The sequence below is a fragment of the Lutra lutra genome, chromosome 14 (assembly GCF_902655055.1).
Source record: "Lutra lutra chromosome 14, mLutLut1.2, whole genome shotgun sequence".
NCBI lineage: Eukaryota > Metazoa > Chordata > Mammalia > Carnivora > Mustelidae > Lutra > Lutra lutra.
In genome coordinates this window covers 60,069,094-60,082,075 of record NC_062291.1, presented here as the reverse complement: position 1 = coordinate 60,082,075, position 12,982 = coordinate 60,069,094, and the positions used below count along the sequence as shown (strand labels likewise).

The window sequence follows — 12,982 nt, the reverse complement described above, 5'->3', positions numbered from 1 at the left end:
GTGCTGGGGGAATGACCTGTTGCAGACCCAGGAGAATCTAGGAATATTTCCCAGAGGAGGTGGCATCTGAACTGAGATGTATTGTAGATATTCTCAGTAAGGAGGCAGGGAGCATCCCAGTCAGCAAGAAAGAAAATAATACATATCTAGGTGTAAAGTCTGGGGGAAGTATGCAGAGACCAGAAGGGTCATGTAGTGTGGGAATGTATTGGAGTGAGGCAGAACTAGAGCAGAGCCAGTTGTGGGCTGGATGCAGTAATCCAGATAGGAGATGATGATTTACTAGGGCAGAAGCGGTGGAGATGTGGCCATACAGGGTACTCCAGTCTAGACAGAGTGGGATTGTGTTTGAGAACAGTGGACTGAGGCCTTTCCCTCTGTCGCCAGTTGTAATTTGTCTGTCTTGATCCTTAGTGTGGTTGCAGCTGTGGGATCAGGCGCTCCCTGAGGCCAGGGCAGTACAGCACCATCTCTGAAGTAACTTTGCAGTCTGGAAGGGGTACAGTGTCCCTTCCCTCAAAAGCTGCTGAGCGGGTGGTAGGTCGATGGCTCCTGGTCTGCAGTGGAACAGTGGCTGGAGCAGTTATTCTTGGTGGAGTGACTAGGTGAGTAATTTGCTTGTAGCGAGTCAGCTCTTTGGGTCATCAGTAGAAGCACAGGATGACCAAGGGGGAAGGGACCTTGGGAATCATCTAGTCTCACTCCCTCATTTTATATATGTAGAAACTGAGGCCTAAAGTGGGACATGTCTGAGGGCTTGCCTGCCATAGAACAGTTTATAGAGTTATTATTGGGAGCCCTTCATAAAGCCTGGTTTAGGTCTTACCTGTTTGCTGTGCATTATTTGTATATATTTTCCCTCTACAAACAGTTTTCAAGTTTGTCTCAAAAATTAAAAAAAAAAAACAGTTTGTTTGAATTAAATGCACATAAACAGATCACAATTGTATTGTATGCCTCTTGGGTCCCTTTAAATCTGTAGATTCTTCTCCCTCCCTCCCCCATTTCATGTAGTTTTTTTTTTTTTCTATTAAAGAAATGTAACTGATTGGTCCTATGGAGTTTCCCAGTCTGGATTTTGTTAACTGCATACTTGTGGTGGTGTTTAACATGTCCCATTATCCCCAGTATTTCCTGTAAACCACTTTTTGCTTGATCAGATTCAGGTTGGGAGCAGGGGGCAAAATACTTCATAAGTGATTACGACATTCATAAATATCTGGTGTCCATTAGAGATGCCAACAGCCATTGATGATCATTGCCTAGATCCATGATTTTGTTACAGTTGCAAAACTGTAATATTTTATTAGCTCAACTCTAAAGAAAAACTTGCCCTCATCAACAATTTTGTTATTATAAGGTACAGTTTCTATAAGAAAGGCAGGATAAATACTTGAATCTTCCTCTTAATTTACCAGTTTTGAAAGTAAGAAGTTGGATTCCAAGCATCCTCCAAAGGTGATCAATAAAGGGCTTGGGTTTTAAGTATTATAAGTTCATAGGTTTAAGTATATTTGATGTTTTGATCCATTGCCCTGATGATTTGGTCAAATTGTTCCATCTTTAGTCAATGAGAGCCTCTTCAAATTGCCTCCTGAGTCTTTTTGACAGAATCCTAGTAACTAAATTCTTTGCTTTGTGGATAAGATATTCCAGGTTCATCTTATACATTTGCTGCTTCCGACCTAAATCTGGCTTTCACTTTAGAGACACACACCTTTTGGTGAAAATACCTTCTGGTGTTAATACAGTATGTGTTCCTCAAATTCTCTCCACATTCCCTGTACTCTTATTTCAAAATACCGTATGTTATATAGACTTATGGGAAATTATGACAAATTTAAGTTTTATTAGCTTTAAATTCACTCAAGAGTCTAAACTGTTTTATATCTGCAACAAATCTCTTTTCCCTCTGTAAATAATCCCTCTGTCACTTATTCATTGAGGGCACATGTCTTTGCTCTAAGGGTTGATTTTACCTGTTAAAGAATGCTAGTAAAAGAAAAAAGTAAAAAGAGCTGAATTAAAGGATCGAGAGAACAAGGAGTAAAGAAATTTGTATCTGATGGCAGCTGTTTCTGGTGAAATTTTAAGTAGTAAGAAGAAAGCAAGGTGTCAAAAAAGAATACACTAAAATGATGTGTTTACCTTTAGAGGGGTTAAGTTCAGATCCATTTGGTTCTGTAAACCATTTATGAGAAGTCCGGCATTGTGTGTGCACGTGTGTGTGTGCATGTATCACACACACTTCTTTCTTATCTTAAGGTTGACAGAGTCTGGCCTTTCAATGGTAGACTGGCATTTGATAAAGGAGATGAAGCCACCTACTAGTCAAGAGGAATGGGAAACAGAATTCCAAAAATATCAGCAATTTCCGGAATTTAAAATGTAAGTATAGGGGCCTCTGGGTGGTTCAGTCAGTTATGCATCTGCCTTCGGCTCAAGTCATGATCCTGGGGTCCTGGGATTGAGCCCCATGTCAGGCCCCCTGCTCAGCAGGGGAGTCTGCTTCTCTCTCTATCCCCACTAATGCTCTCGCTCTCTCTCACTCATTTTCTCTCTCAAATAAATAAATAAAATCTTTTTTTAAAAAGTAAGTATAATAGAAAATCAAGTAAATATCCCACTAGGCCCTTTCAATCTTTTGCTTATTTAAACATTTTAGTATGGTGAGATTCCATTGTTTCTCGATATTTGCTTCAGTTAATGTTTAGTGAGCTTCCTACTCTAAACCTCCAGTTCCAAAGTGATCCTGACATCACTGATGAGGAAGAAGGCAGACCTTTCATTTCAAGCTTTGAAACTGAGAATGCTCCTGCATTCTGTCTGGAAATAAAAATCAGGATGTTTCTTCTTTCTATTTTGATTTCCCTTTTCACCCAGCTTGAATCATGATATGACACTGGCTGAATTCAAGTTCATCTGGTACATGGAGTACTCACACCGAATGTGGGGTCGCCTTGTGGGCCTCGCATACATCCTGCCTGCTGCCTACTTTTGGAGAAAGGGCTGGCTCAGCCGTGGCATGAAAGGACGTGTTCTTGCCCTATGTGGGCTAGTCTGCTTCCAGGTAAGATTTATTCAAGTTTGGGAAGCCAGAGATGCTTCCAGGAGCTCCCTCGTTGGGATTGTTTTTAAGGAAGGAATCTGAGTCTGTATAACAGAGTAGAAAAGAGGATGAATTTTAGTGTTACAGGCATGGCCCAGCCCTGTCACTTAGTAGGGCAAGTTCTCTATCTTCTGCAGACAATGCTTTCCTTACCCTTAAATAGGGATAATAATAGTGCCTACTAGTTAGCTTGTATGACTTAAATAAGATAGATCATGCATATAAAGTAGTTAGTTTAGTGCCTGGAATTAGTAAGCACTTGGTTAATACATTTTTAAGTCACAAGAGGTTCTTTCCTCTCATGGCTCTCTTCCTGGGTTCTTGTCTCTTCTTTTCTGACTTGTCTGCTAGATGGGGAATGGAATCCCTGTGCTAGAATGGCTGAAGAAGCAAATTTGAAGATTCCCACAGTTAAGGGGTTTGCTGAGACTGAGATCCAAAAAAAGGAATATGAGAGAAGGTACATACGAGTATTTGGGTCACAATTAAAGGCCCTCAGAGAGCATCTTAGAACATTAAAGAAACATCAAAATTTGACCAGGAAGAAGCTAATTGTTTAATTGAGCTCAAAAGTAGTAAGAACCAATTGGAATTAAAGAGGGAGATGGAAGAGAAAAAATAGAGACCATAGAAAGAGATAAAGAGACATAGTAAAAGTCTAACAATAATTAGGGGAGGGTTGGTTAAACAAAGTGAAAGTTTATTTTGGAATGAAAAAAAACAAAACCAAAACCACCCTAAAGCAGACTCCCAGGGAGGCAGCAATTTGAAGATGGCACATAGGATTATGGGAAGAAGAAAGTGAAGCTGGCAAATCACACTATATACTCCTTTGTCTTCCAATGTCCTATGCAGATGGAATCAAGCTAATTAGAATCCAGGGTAATCACGAAGGGGGCAAGAGATGCCCTAAAAGATTTCCTGAGGAGATCTATTAGAAGAGGTGGGAAAGCTGTGAATCATATAAGACTGATGATTCACAGACCTGTACCCCTGAAGCAAATAATACATTATGTGTTAATAAAAAAAAAAAAGAAGAAGAGGAGGTAGGCGAATCCTACCTCTCTGAAATGCTTCTATTGACTTGGGAGGGCAGTGTTGAAAGGGCTGTATCTTATCTGATACAAGTGAAACTGACATTTGTATGAATTGAAAAAAATTAAAGCAGGGTATCAGAGTAATACATACCTTGAACTTTTAAGCTTAAACATGTACTTACATTACTTTTTTTTTTTTTTAAACAAAGAACTAAGGCCTGTTCTTTGATTTCTCTGATTGGAGTTTAACTTCCGATCTCTTGCATCCCCATAAACTACCATTTCATTTCATTTTCCTTAAAAGAGAAGTGGGAACTTAGACATTTGCAAAGCCATCTGCCAGCAAAGCCTTACAGACTTTTATGATTCCTCCCCACGCAAGACTTTTTTTTTTTCTTTTTAAAGATTTTATTTATTTATTTGACAGACAGAGATCACAAGTAGGCAGAGAGGCTGGCAGGGAGACAGGAGGAAGCAGGCTCCCTGCTGAGCAGAGAGCCTGATGCGGGGCTCGATCCCAGGACCCTGAGACCATGACCTGAGCCAAAGGCAGAGGCTTTAACCCACTGAGCCACCCAGGTGCCCCAGGTGCATGCAAGACTTTTATAATTGTCTATTCCTACTAACTCAACAGTAATTGTTTTTAAGCAATTATCTTTATCAAAGCTTTTCCAAAACACTAAATCTGGTTTTTATAGAAAAACTCTCCTTTTTATTCTTATATTTTACTTACATTTCATTTTACATAATGTTAAATTATATCAAGTATTTTTAAGGTTTTGCTTGTAGATAAGCTTCTGTGTACTTTTCTACATTTGGCTTACACTTTAATAAAATATTAATCTAAACAGTGGTTAAGCATTTATGGTGCTATATGTGAAAATGTGGGTAGGATATGACTCCTGAGGTACTGGGGATATGGGAAGGTATGGAAATGAGAGGTCAAGTGGGGAGTACTTCCGATAACTGACAACTCATTTTCTCACCTAGTACAGTTGAATGGACAGATCCAGCCTTGTTTTATTTGCCTCTTGTGTTTTTGGTTCCAGGGTCTGTTGGGATGGTATATGGTGAAAAGTGGATTAGAAGAAAAACCAGACTCCCATGACATCCCTCGAGTCAGTCAGTACCGCCTCGCTGCCCACCTGGGATCAGCTCTTGTTCTTTACTGTGCCAGTTTATGGACTTCACTCTCACTGCTGCTACCTCAGCACAAGGTAAAAACATCAGTCTATATTGTTAGTATATCTGCACAGATGCTGACAAGGTCAGAGGAACAGAAATTCTGCTTCTGATGGGAAATTATCAATCCACATGCACACATTCCTTTAGTAACATCTACCAATTTGCCAGCAATTAGGTATAACCAAAGATGACAGCAACATTGAACTTCGAGACTCTGGAAGGCTTTGGAACTGCATAGTGAAACGTACCATTATTCTTCTGAGCTGGAGCAACGCATTCAAAGGAAACTTAGTACAGGACCCAAATATCCTGTCAGCATTGCCTACTGGGAAAAGTGAAAACACGAACTTTAGGAATGGTGGGAAGGGGTTGCAACAAGAGCTATCCCCCCCGAACCACTTCTGACTCCTAGATGAATAGTGGCTAGCCGTGAGGAAGGCCAGAGTGAGAGCTGTTTCTGGACCTCTGAGGGTATACAAGAGCCATGAGAGTTATTTGTTCTTTGGGTGGGGACCTACCACTCATCAAGTCTGACAAGTCTGCTCTTATAATCTTGCCTGAAAGTATTTTCCTGTATGCTGATTAAAGGAAAATACTAGTCTTTCTAAAAATGAGTATTATTTTAGGTATTGAAGTTATGGTTGACCTGGATAACCTGTTGATGGAATGAAGTTTGAGATGACAGTAGGACTTTTAAGTAGAATTATCCAATAGGTACTTGGAGCCAGTAGCCTTGATTCCGGTATGGAAGGGAATTGTGCACTTGGCAGTCATCCCCACAGGGAAGCCAGATGGGGTCAAAACATTGGTATCGTAGACAATCTACATTGGAATAATTCTTATTTTCTTTCAAAGCTGGACTTCTCAAATGAATTGCCTAATGTGTAACTGTACTTGCTGACAACCCACTCTTTAAATTCTTGTCATCTGGCACTCCCACCCACTCACCTCTGTACATAGACACCCATGTACATGGTGCTCTGTACATGCCTACACATATACCCACACACTCCTAAACACTCTCTGTGGGAAATGGTACTGTGAAAGGTTGCCAATGACTTTTTAAATTATCAGCTGTTTTTCTCTTCTTATTTATTCATATTCCACTAATTGCAGAAAGGATTTGAGATGATAGTCAAACATGTAGTGCTGTGCTCTCCAACACAGTATCTACTAGTCACATGTGGCCATTTAAATTTTAATTAAAATTAAATAAATTTATATTTTAAAAAGCAGTTATTAAAGTTTAAAAAAAAATTAACTTTTGGGGCACCTGGGTGGCTCATTCGTTAAGCATCTGCCTTCAGCTCAGGTTATGATCCCAAGGTCCTAGGATTGACCCCTGCATTGGGTACCCAGCTCAGCGGGAAGCCTGCTTCTCCCTCACCCACTCCCCTGCTGTTCTCTCTTTCACTGTGTCTCCCTTTGTCAAATAAGTAAATAAAATATTAAAAATAAATTAAAAATTTTTTTAATGAAAAAAGTTAACTTTTTATTTAATTTTCAGGTGCAGTGGCCTCATTTCAGGTCCTCATTAGGCACGTATTGGCCACTGCAGATAATAGAACATTTCCATCATCATAGAAAGTTCTGTTGGATGGCAACAGATAATTGATAATAATTAATAATTGATAATTGCTTATTTTTAAAGTTCTGATAGATGGTCCTATGGTATCTTAGTAATGATAGCTCACTCTTCATATACTAGATTATAGACCATTGAAGGGCAGCACTCTGACTTAACTCCTTTGTATCTTTATGGTAATCTGTTTATAAAATTCTTAATAATTATTTGTTCACTGATTAGTATCAGAAGTTGGCTAGAGTAAAAATAAAACGAAATTTTGATCTTACGAAAACACTAAATGCAAGAATCTCTACCTTTGGGATTTCTTTTTATTTTTTATTTATTTATTTTTTTAAAGATTTTTTTATTTATTTGACAGGCAGAGATCACAAGTAGCCAGAGAGGCAGGCAGAGAGCCAGGGTGGGGAAGCAGGCTACTTCCCTGCTGAGCAGAGAGCCCGATGCAGGGCTCGATCCCAGGACCCTGAAATCATGACCCAGAGATCACAAGTAGGCAGAGAGGCAGGCAGAGGGGGTGGGGGAAGCAGGCTCCCTGCTGAGCAGAGAGCCCAATGTGGGGCTTGATCCCAGGACCCTGAGATCATGACCTGAGCCAAAGGCAGAGGCTTAATCCACTGAGCCACCCAGGCCACCAGGTCCCCCATTCTTTTTAAAGATTTATATATTTGAGAGAGAGTACGCACAGCAGAGAGAAGCAGGAGGGGAGGGAGGGAGACAGAAAGCCTCAAGCAGGCTCTGGGCTGAGCATGGAGCCCGACATAGGGCTTGATCTCATGACCTGAGATCACTGCTTGAGCTGAAACCAGGAGTTGGAAGCTTAACCAACTATGCCACCCGGGTGCCCCTCTACTTTAGGGATTTCATACAGTTTTGATTCTGACTATATTTGCTAAACAGGAAATATCACAAACAACATGAAAATCTAGTCCTGTATCTTAAGGCATATCATTTCAACCATGGTGAAGCATTTTTCCCTTGAACAACGCAAATCATTATTGAACAGGTATGTATTGAGTACTTACATACCAAGCCCTGAGCTAGGATTACTTCACTAAGCAGGACAGATGGCATTTCCTGCCTTCACAAGACTTATAGGATAGCAGGGAAGACAGACCGTAAATGTATAAATGTAGTAAAATATGATGCATGTTAGACCAGAAAATCTGTTGGGACTGCTTAACCTATTTAGGCCATCAAAGAAGATCTGACCTCAGATTGTCACTAGGGTTTGGCTTTGGAGATCTTTGCTGTCTCCCTTAGTCTCTACAGTATAGTTTATCGGAATGGTTTTCTTTTCTTTAGTTGCCTGAAACTCGTCAGCTCCTGTGGCTGAGGCGATGTGCTCATGGAACAGCAGGCCTGGTGTTCCTTACCGCACTCTCAGGTAGGACTCTTCACATCCCGTGTAGTCTAGTTTTGTTCTCCACTCAGGGTGGAGGGTGTCTCTTGCCAAACACTTTGTCCTTCACACTAGCCTTTCCATACCCATCATCTCCCTTCTCTGTTTTCTGTTTCTCCCTCCCTTCCAAAAACTCTGCTTCCCAGTCCTTTGAACACAAATATTGAGCATTTATCTGGATCCAGATTGCCTAGGTTCGAATCCTCGCTTTATCACCTATGAACTCTCTGACCTTGGGCAAGCTGTGTAACCTCCTGAGCCTCAGTGATCTCATTTGTAAAATGGGGATGATAGTAATAGTATGAGTGATACACGTGAAATGCTTAGAAAAGTACCTGGCATGTAGCAAAGGCTAGGTGTAAATCAGAGAAAAGTCCTTTCCTCAAAGATGGCCTAAGATGAGGAGCTCATTGGGGCAAAGAGACTGATACAGGTCTTTTTCATTCTTTAAATTACATCTCTACCCTACCTCTCTTGCTCGAGTACTATACCATCAAGTACATTAATCGCTAGCCTCACATGCCTGTCTAAGCTTAATTAAAATTAAATAAAATGTAAAGTTTAGTTCGTCAGTCACACTACGCACATTTTAAGTGCTCAGTAGCCACATGTGGCTAGCAGCTACTGTGTTGGCTGGCAGATATAGAACATTTCTATCGTCACAGAAAGTTCTGTTCAGTAGCACTGCTCCAATGAAAACCATCAAACCAGTGATTCACCTCCCTCCATTTTTGATGGAAGAACATGAATTTTGACTTTATATGTGCTATTTTTAAAAACAAGGAATGTGATCTAAACATCCCTGAGTCCTCCTTTGATCATAAATAATGGATCAGTCATCCATTAACTCATGGATACTTTATATGTTTATCCAATATTTAGTTTATAAATTTTTTCACTTCTGTGTTCACTCAACATTTTTTTGAGCATTTGGGGAAGACAGATAATAAACAATGAAAACATACGGCAGATGGTGTTCAGTGCTATGAAAAAAATAAAGCAGGATAAGGGGATAGAGGTGAGTTTAGGCAAGTGCTGTCTTACACAGGATCATTGGGGTGATCTCTTTGATAAGGTGACATTGAGTGGAGATGTTAGGAAATGAAGGAGTAAATTATGCAGGTATCCGAGGGAAGAGCCTTCCCAGAATAGATGGCGTTCGTAGTGGGATAAAGAGGGCATCAAAATCACTAAGGGAGTGTTTCCATCCAATGTGCCTTGCTCTAGAGCTTCTAGTTATGGGAGACATGCAGAATCTTCGGTGGGAGAAGGTGAGAATGCACTTGTGTTGTTTCGTTTTAAGTTCCCATGGTGATGCTGATGTATATTCTCTGTTTGAGAACCCCTTCTGTAGATCTTTTATATTCTCAATTCCTTTTGTCTAACTCTGGGATAATGACTTTTTCTGTGGCAGAACTAGTATTTGAGCTCTTTTCTATCTCATTTTAATAAATACCATTTACCTTGGAATATAGGGGCTTTTGTGGCAGGGCTGGATGCTGGGCTTGTGTACAACTCTTTCCCGAAGATGGGAGAATCTTGGATCCCAGAGGATCTCTTTACCTTCTCTCCCATCCTGAAGAATGTTTTTGAGAATCCCACCATGGTGCAGTTTGATCACCGGATTTTGGTGAGTCTGGCTGGTGGTTACCGGCTGCTGAGTCCAGGGAGCCTCTCCCAGGCTGTGGGGTGTCTGAAGCACTGATGGCAGCCCTGAGAGGGTAGAATACTGTGGGCACTAGATTTCCTTTGTTTTTTAGAAGAAATTTCCCACCGATTCTCTGATGGGATGTTTTTGTCCTAATTATCCACACCTGTTCCAGCCAAATTCTGGCTTTGGGGATAATACTGTCTTACTGAAGTTCACATGTGCCTTTTACCATCTGTCAAAGGATAACATCCCTCAATCCTACACACACAAAGGAGAGTGATTTTAGTGGAAATGAGGCTGAGTAGAGAAGAGAGGGCAAAGGCAGTGGTTGCTGAACACATAATTGCTGAAACCCCAGGGAGCTAAGAGCATCATAAATATTTCTCATCTTAATTAAGCTGATATTAAGGGCCTGCTGGGGTCATGTTAAGAGTGGCCTGGTAGCCTGGGCATGATACACTGGAGCAGGGCAAGAGTGGCAGCAAGGAGGCCAGCAGGAAGCAGAGGGGCCATTGCAGTAATGCAGGTGAGAGTGGTGGGGCTCTAGGCTGCATGGAGGAGAAGGGCTTGAAGAGAATGGTGGATCAGAGAGAGGCTCTAAGGAATAGAAGATTGGATTATAGAAATGAAGGTAAAGAAGATCCCAAAGTCTGTTCTGTGGCATGCTTGAGACACACCCAGACATGGGACTATTGAAATGAGCATCGGGCTGGAGATGGAGGGTGTCGCCAGATTGAGGTGTGTTGCGTGTGATGATTGAAGCACACCCAAAGAGGGGTCCAGAGGCCTCAGATCCCCAAAGGCAACACTGGGGCTTGGGCCAATTACATTGTTTGGGCTCAGGCCCCTCCACCAACAACATTTTGTAATAAGTAAAGTCCAGTTGAATTGTCATCATGAACAGCGCTGAAAGGAAAAGTGGATACAGAAAATGATAGAAAAACATTCTCCTTGACATCATGGAAGTGGGGAGGAGATCCTGTTGCCAGAGTGGGGAATGGAAATGAGACTTGGGCTTGTTTTTAGCCTAGTTGCCAGTACCACTACCTCCTCTACTCACAGCCCAGGAAGGTAATAAGCTTCATGTGCTGGGGTCAGCCCTGCTTTAAAAATACAAGATTAGAGAGGAGGTAAAATGAGGCATTAGGATGCAAATAGTGATTTCAAAGGTGAGGGCCACACCTGGGGGGGGCACCCACTTGAGAAGAGAGAGTGTGTAAAGCGATAGGTACAGAAACTGCTGGTAAAGCCTCAGGGAACATGAGCATTTAAGTGGCAAGCAGAAGAGCATGGAGGAGACCAAGGAGTAATTATAGGAGGAGCCACAGATGGTTCTCTGGGTCTGGGACAAGGAACCCTCAGGGTGACTCATTGGTCCTAGAGGAGAGATGCAGCGGACAAACAGAAAGCAGGAGGGTGGAGCATTTCTTCCTGATTCTTGATGAGAGGCCTTGGTCCCCGCAGGGAATCACTTCTGTTACAGCCGTGACAGTGCTCTACTTCCTTTCCCGGAGGATCTCCCTTCCTCGAAGGACCAAGATGGCCGCAGCGACTTTGCTAGCTTTGGCATATACACAGGTACAAACCACTTCTTTTTGGTCTTAGGGTGACCCCAAAACTAAGTTAAAGAAAGGTGACAGTCTAGGAGAAAATATTTTCAGTATTTATAATATTGATTATCTCTTTATATATCTTCTAATAAATTTTATGTATTATTTGTTTTATTTAAGATTTTTATCTTAATAAAGAATACTCAGAAAATAAAATGAGGGTTATCAGTATACACAGTTCTCACAGGAGGAACAATGAGTGGCCAATAAACATGAAAAGGTCTTTAGCCTCACTCGTTACCAGAGAGGAGCAAATTAAAACAATGCTTGCCATTTTGTGCCTGTCAGATTGGGGGAAAATTTTTTTTGAAAAGATAATCAGGTATTGGCATAGGGTTAGGAAAATGGTATACCTTCCTATATTCTTGGTGAGAGCATGAGTTGGTATAGTTTTTTCAGAGGGCAGTTTGACAATAGCTTTTAAAATGTTAACTGTATAATCCGTTGGTCCAACAAATTGACTTTCTTAGTGCCTGCCCTAGAAATATTCTAAGGCACAAAGACCTGTCTACAAAGTAATTTTCATGGTAGAATTGCTGTGATAGCAGAAAAACCAGAAACCACCTAAATAAACAACAATGGTACACACATACTATGTAATACTGTATAGCAGTTTAAAATAATAAGGTCTCAAGACATACATTGTTAAGTGAAAAAAAGCAAGTAACAGAACAACCCCATTTTTTAAAGCACAAAAGTATGTTTCTTTATAAACACAGATACAAAAGAACGAGTGTATGGAAACTGATGACTATCTTTGGGGAGGGTAGCTGGGCTAGGATAAAAGATTATTAAGGAGAATTTTAGGTTTATCTGTTTTGTTTGAATTTCCTCTGCTGTGAGTATACTTACTTGTGAAAATTTAAAAATACATATTTTTAATGTTTTGATGGGAGAATGTGGAGGTGTATGTACTTGGTTGTCCATGCCCAGTCATGTCAATTCTGAATTTGTGGTTCCTGCTTTTTTTACTGCATTCTCTCCTCTGGAACAGGTGGGCTTGGGCATTAGCACTCTGCTGATGTACGTTCCAACTCCTTTGGCTGCCACTCACCAGTCGGGCTCCCTGGCTCTGCTCAGTGTTGCCCTTTGGCTCATGAGTGAACTCCGAAGAGTCCCAAAATAATTCTCAGAGGATCAGCTTCCTAGGACTGAAATTGCTTTTGAGAGCTCATCAGAGAGCACAGAACTTGGGAGTTTTCCTCTTAAAAGGATGACCTTGGCATACCAAATTGGTCAAGTTATTTAAAATTCTTTGTCTGTTTTTGACAAAGTCACTGGATCAAGTGTCATTAAGTATGTTTAACTTAAGAGTCCTTTTAAAAATATTTGTAAATTTGGTTTTCTTGTTGAAAATCATGTTTAATGTACTAGATAAAGAAATGTCTGCCTTTGCTGCTTAA

At 40.9% G+C, this 12,982-nt stretch overlaps 1 protein-coding gene across 1 annotated transcript in view; it reads left to right on the top strand.

Annotated features, from left to right (window-relative positions):
• LOC125084702 (cytochrome c oxidase assembly protein COX15 homolog) overlaps nucleotides 1-12,982 on the top strand; it is a 14,011-nt gene extending 1,029 nt beyond the window's left edge. The window contains exons 2-9 of the mRNA XM_047702369.1: nucleotides 415-605; nucleotides 2,266-2,388; nucleotides 2,884-3,070; nucleotides 5,196-5,363; nucleotides 8,222-8,303; nucleotides 9,794-9,948; nucleotides 11,434-11,547; nucleotides 12,574-12,982. Coding sequence (XP_047558325.1) covers nucleotides 415-605; nucleotides 2,266-2,388; nucleotides 2,884-3,070; nucleotides 5,196-5,363; nucleotides 8,222-8,303; nucleotides 9,794-9,948; nucleotides 11,434-11,547; nucleotides 12,574-12,705 — 1,152 coding nt within the window. The 3' untranslated portion in view covers nucleotides 12,706-12,982. The remainder of the gene's footprint in view (nucleotides 1-414; nucleotides 606-2,265; nucleotides 2,389-2,883; nucleotides 3,071-5,195; nucleotides 5,364-8,221; nucleotides 8,304-9,793; nucleotides 9,949-11,433; nucleotides 11,548-12,573) is intronic.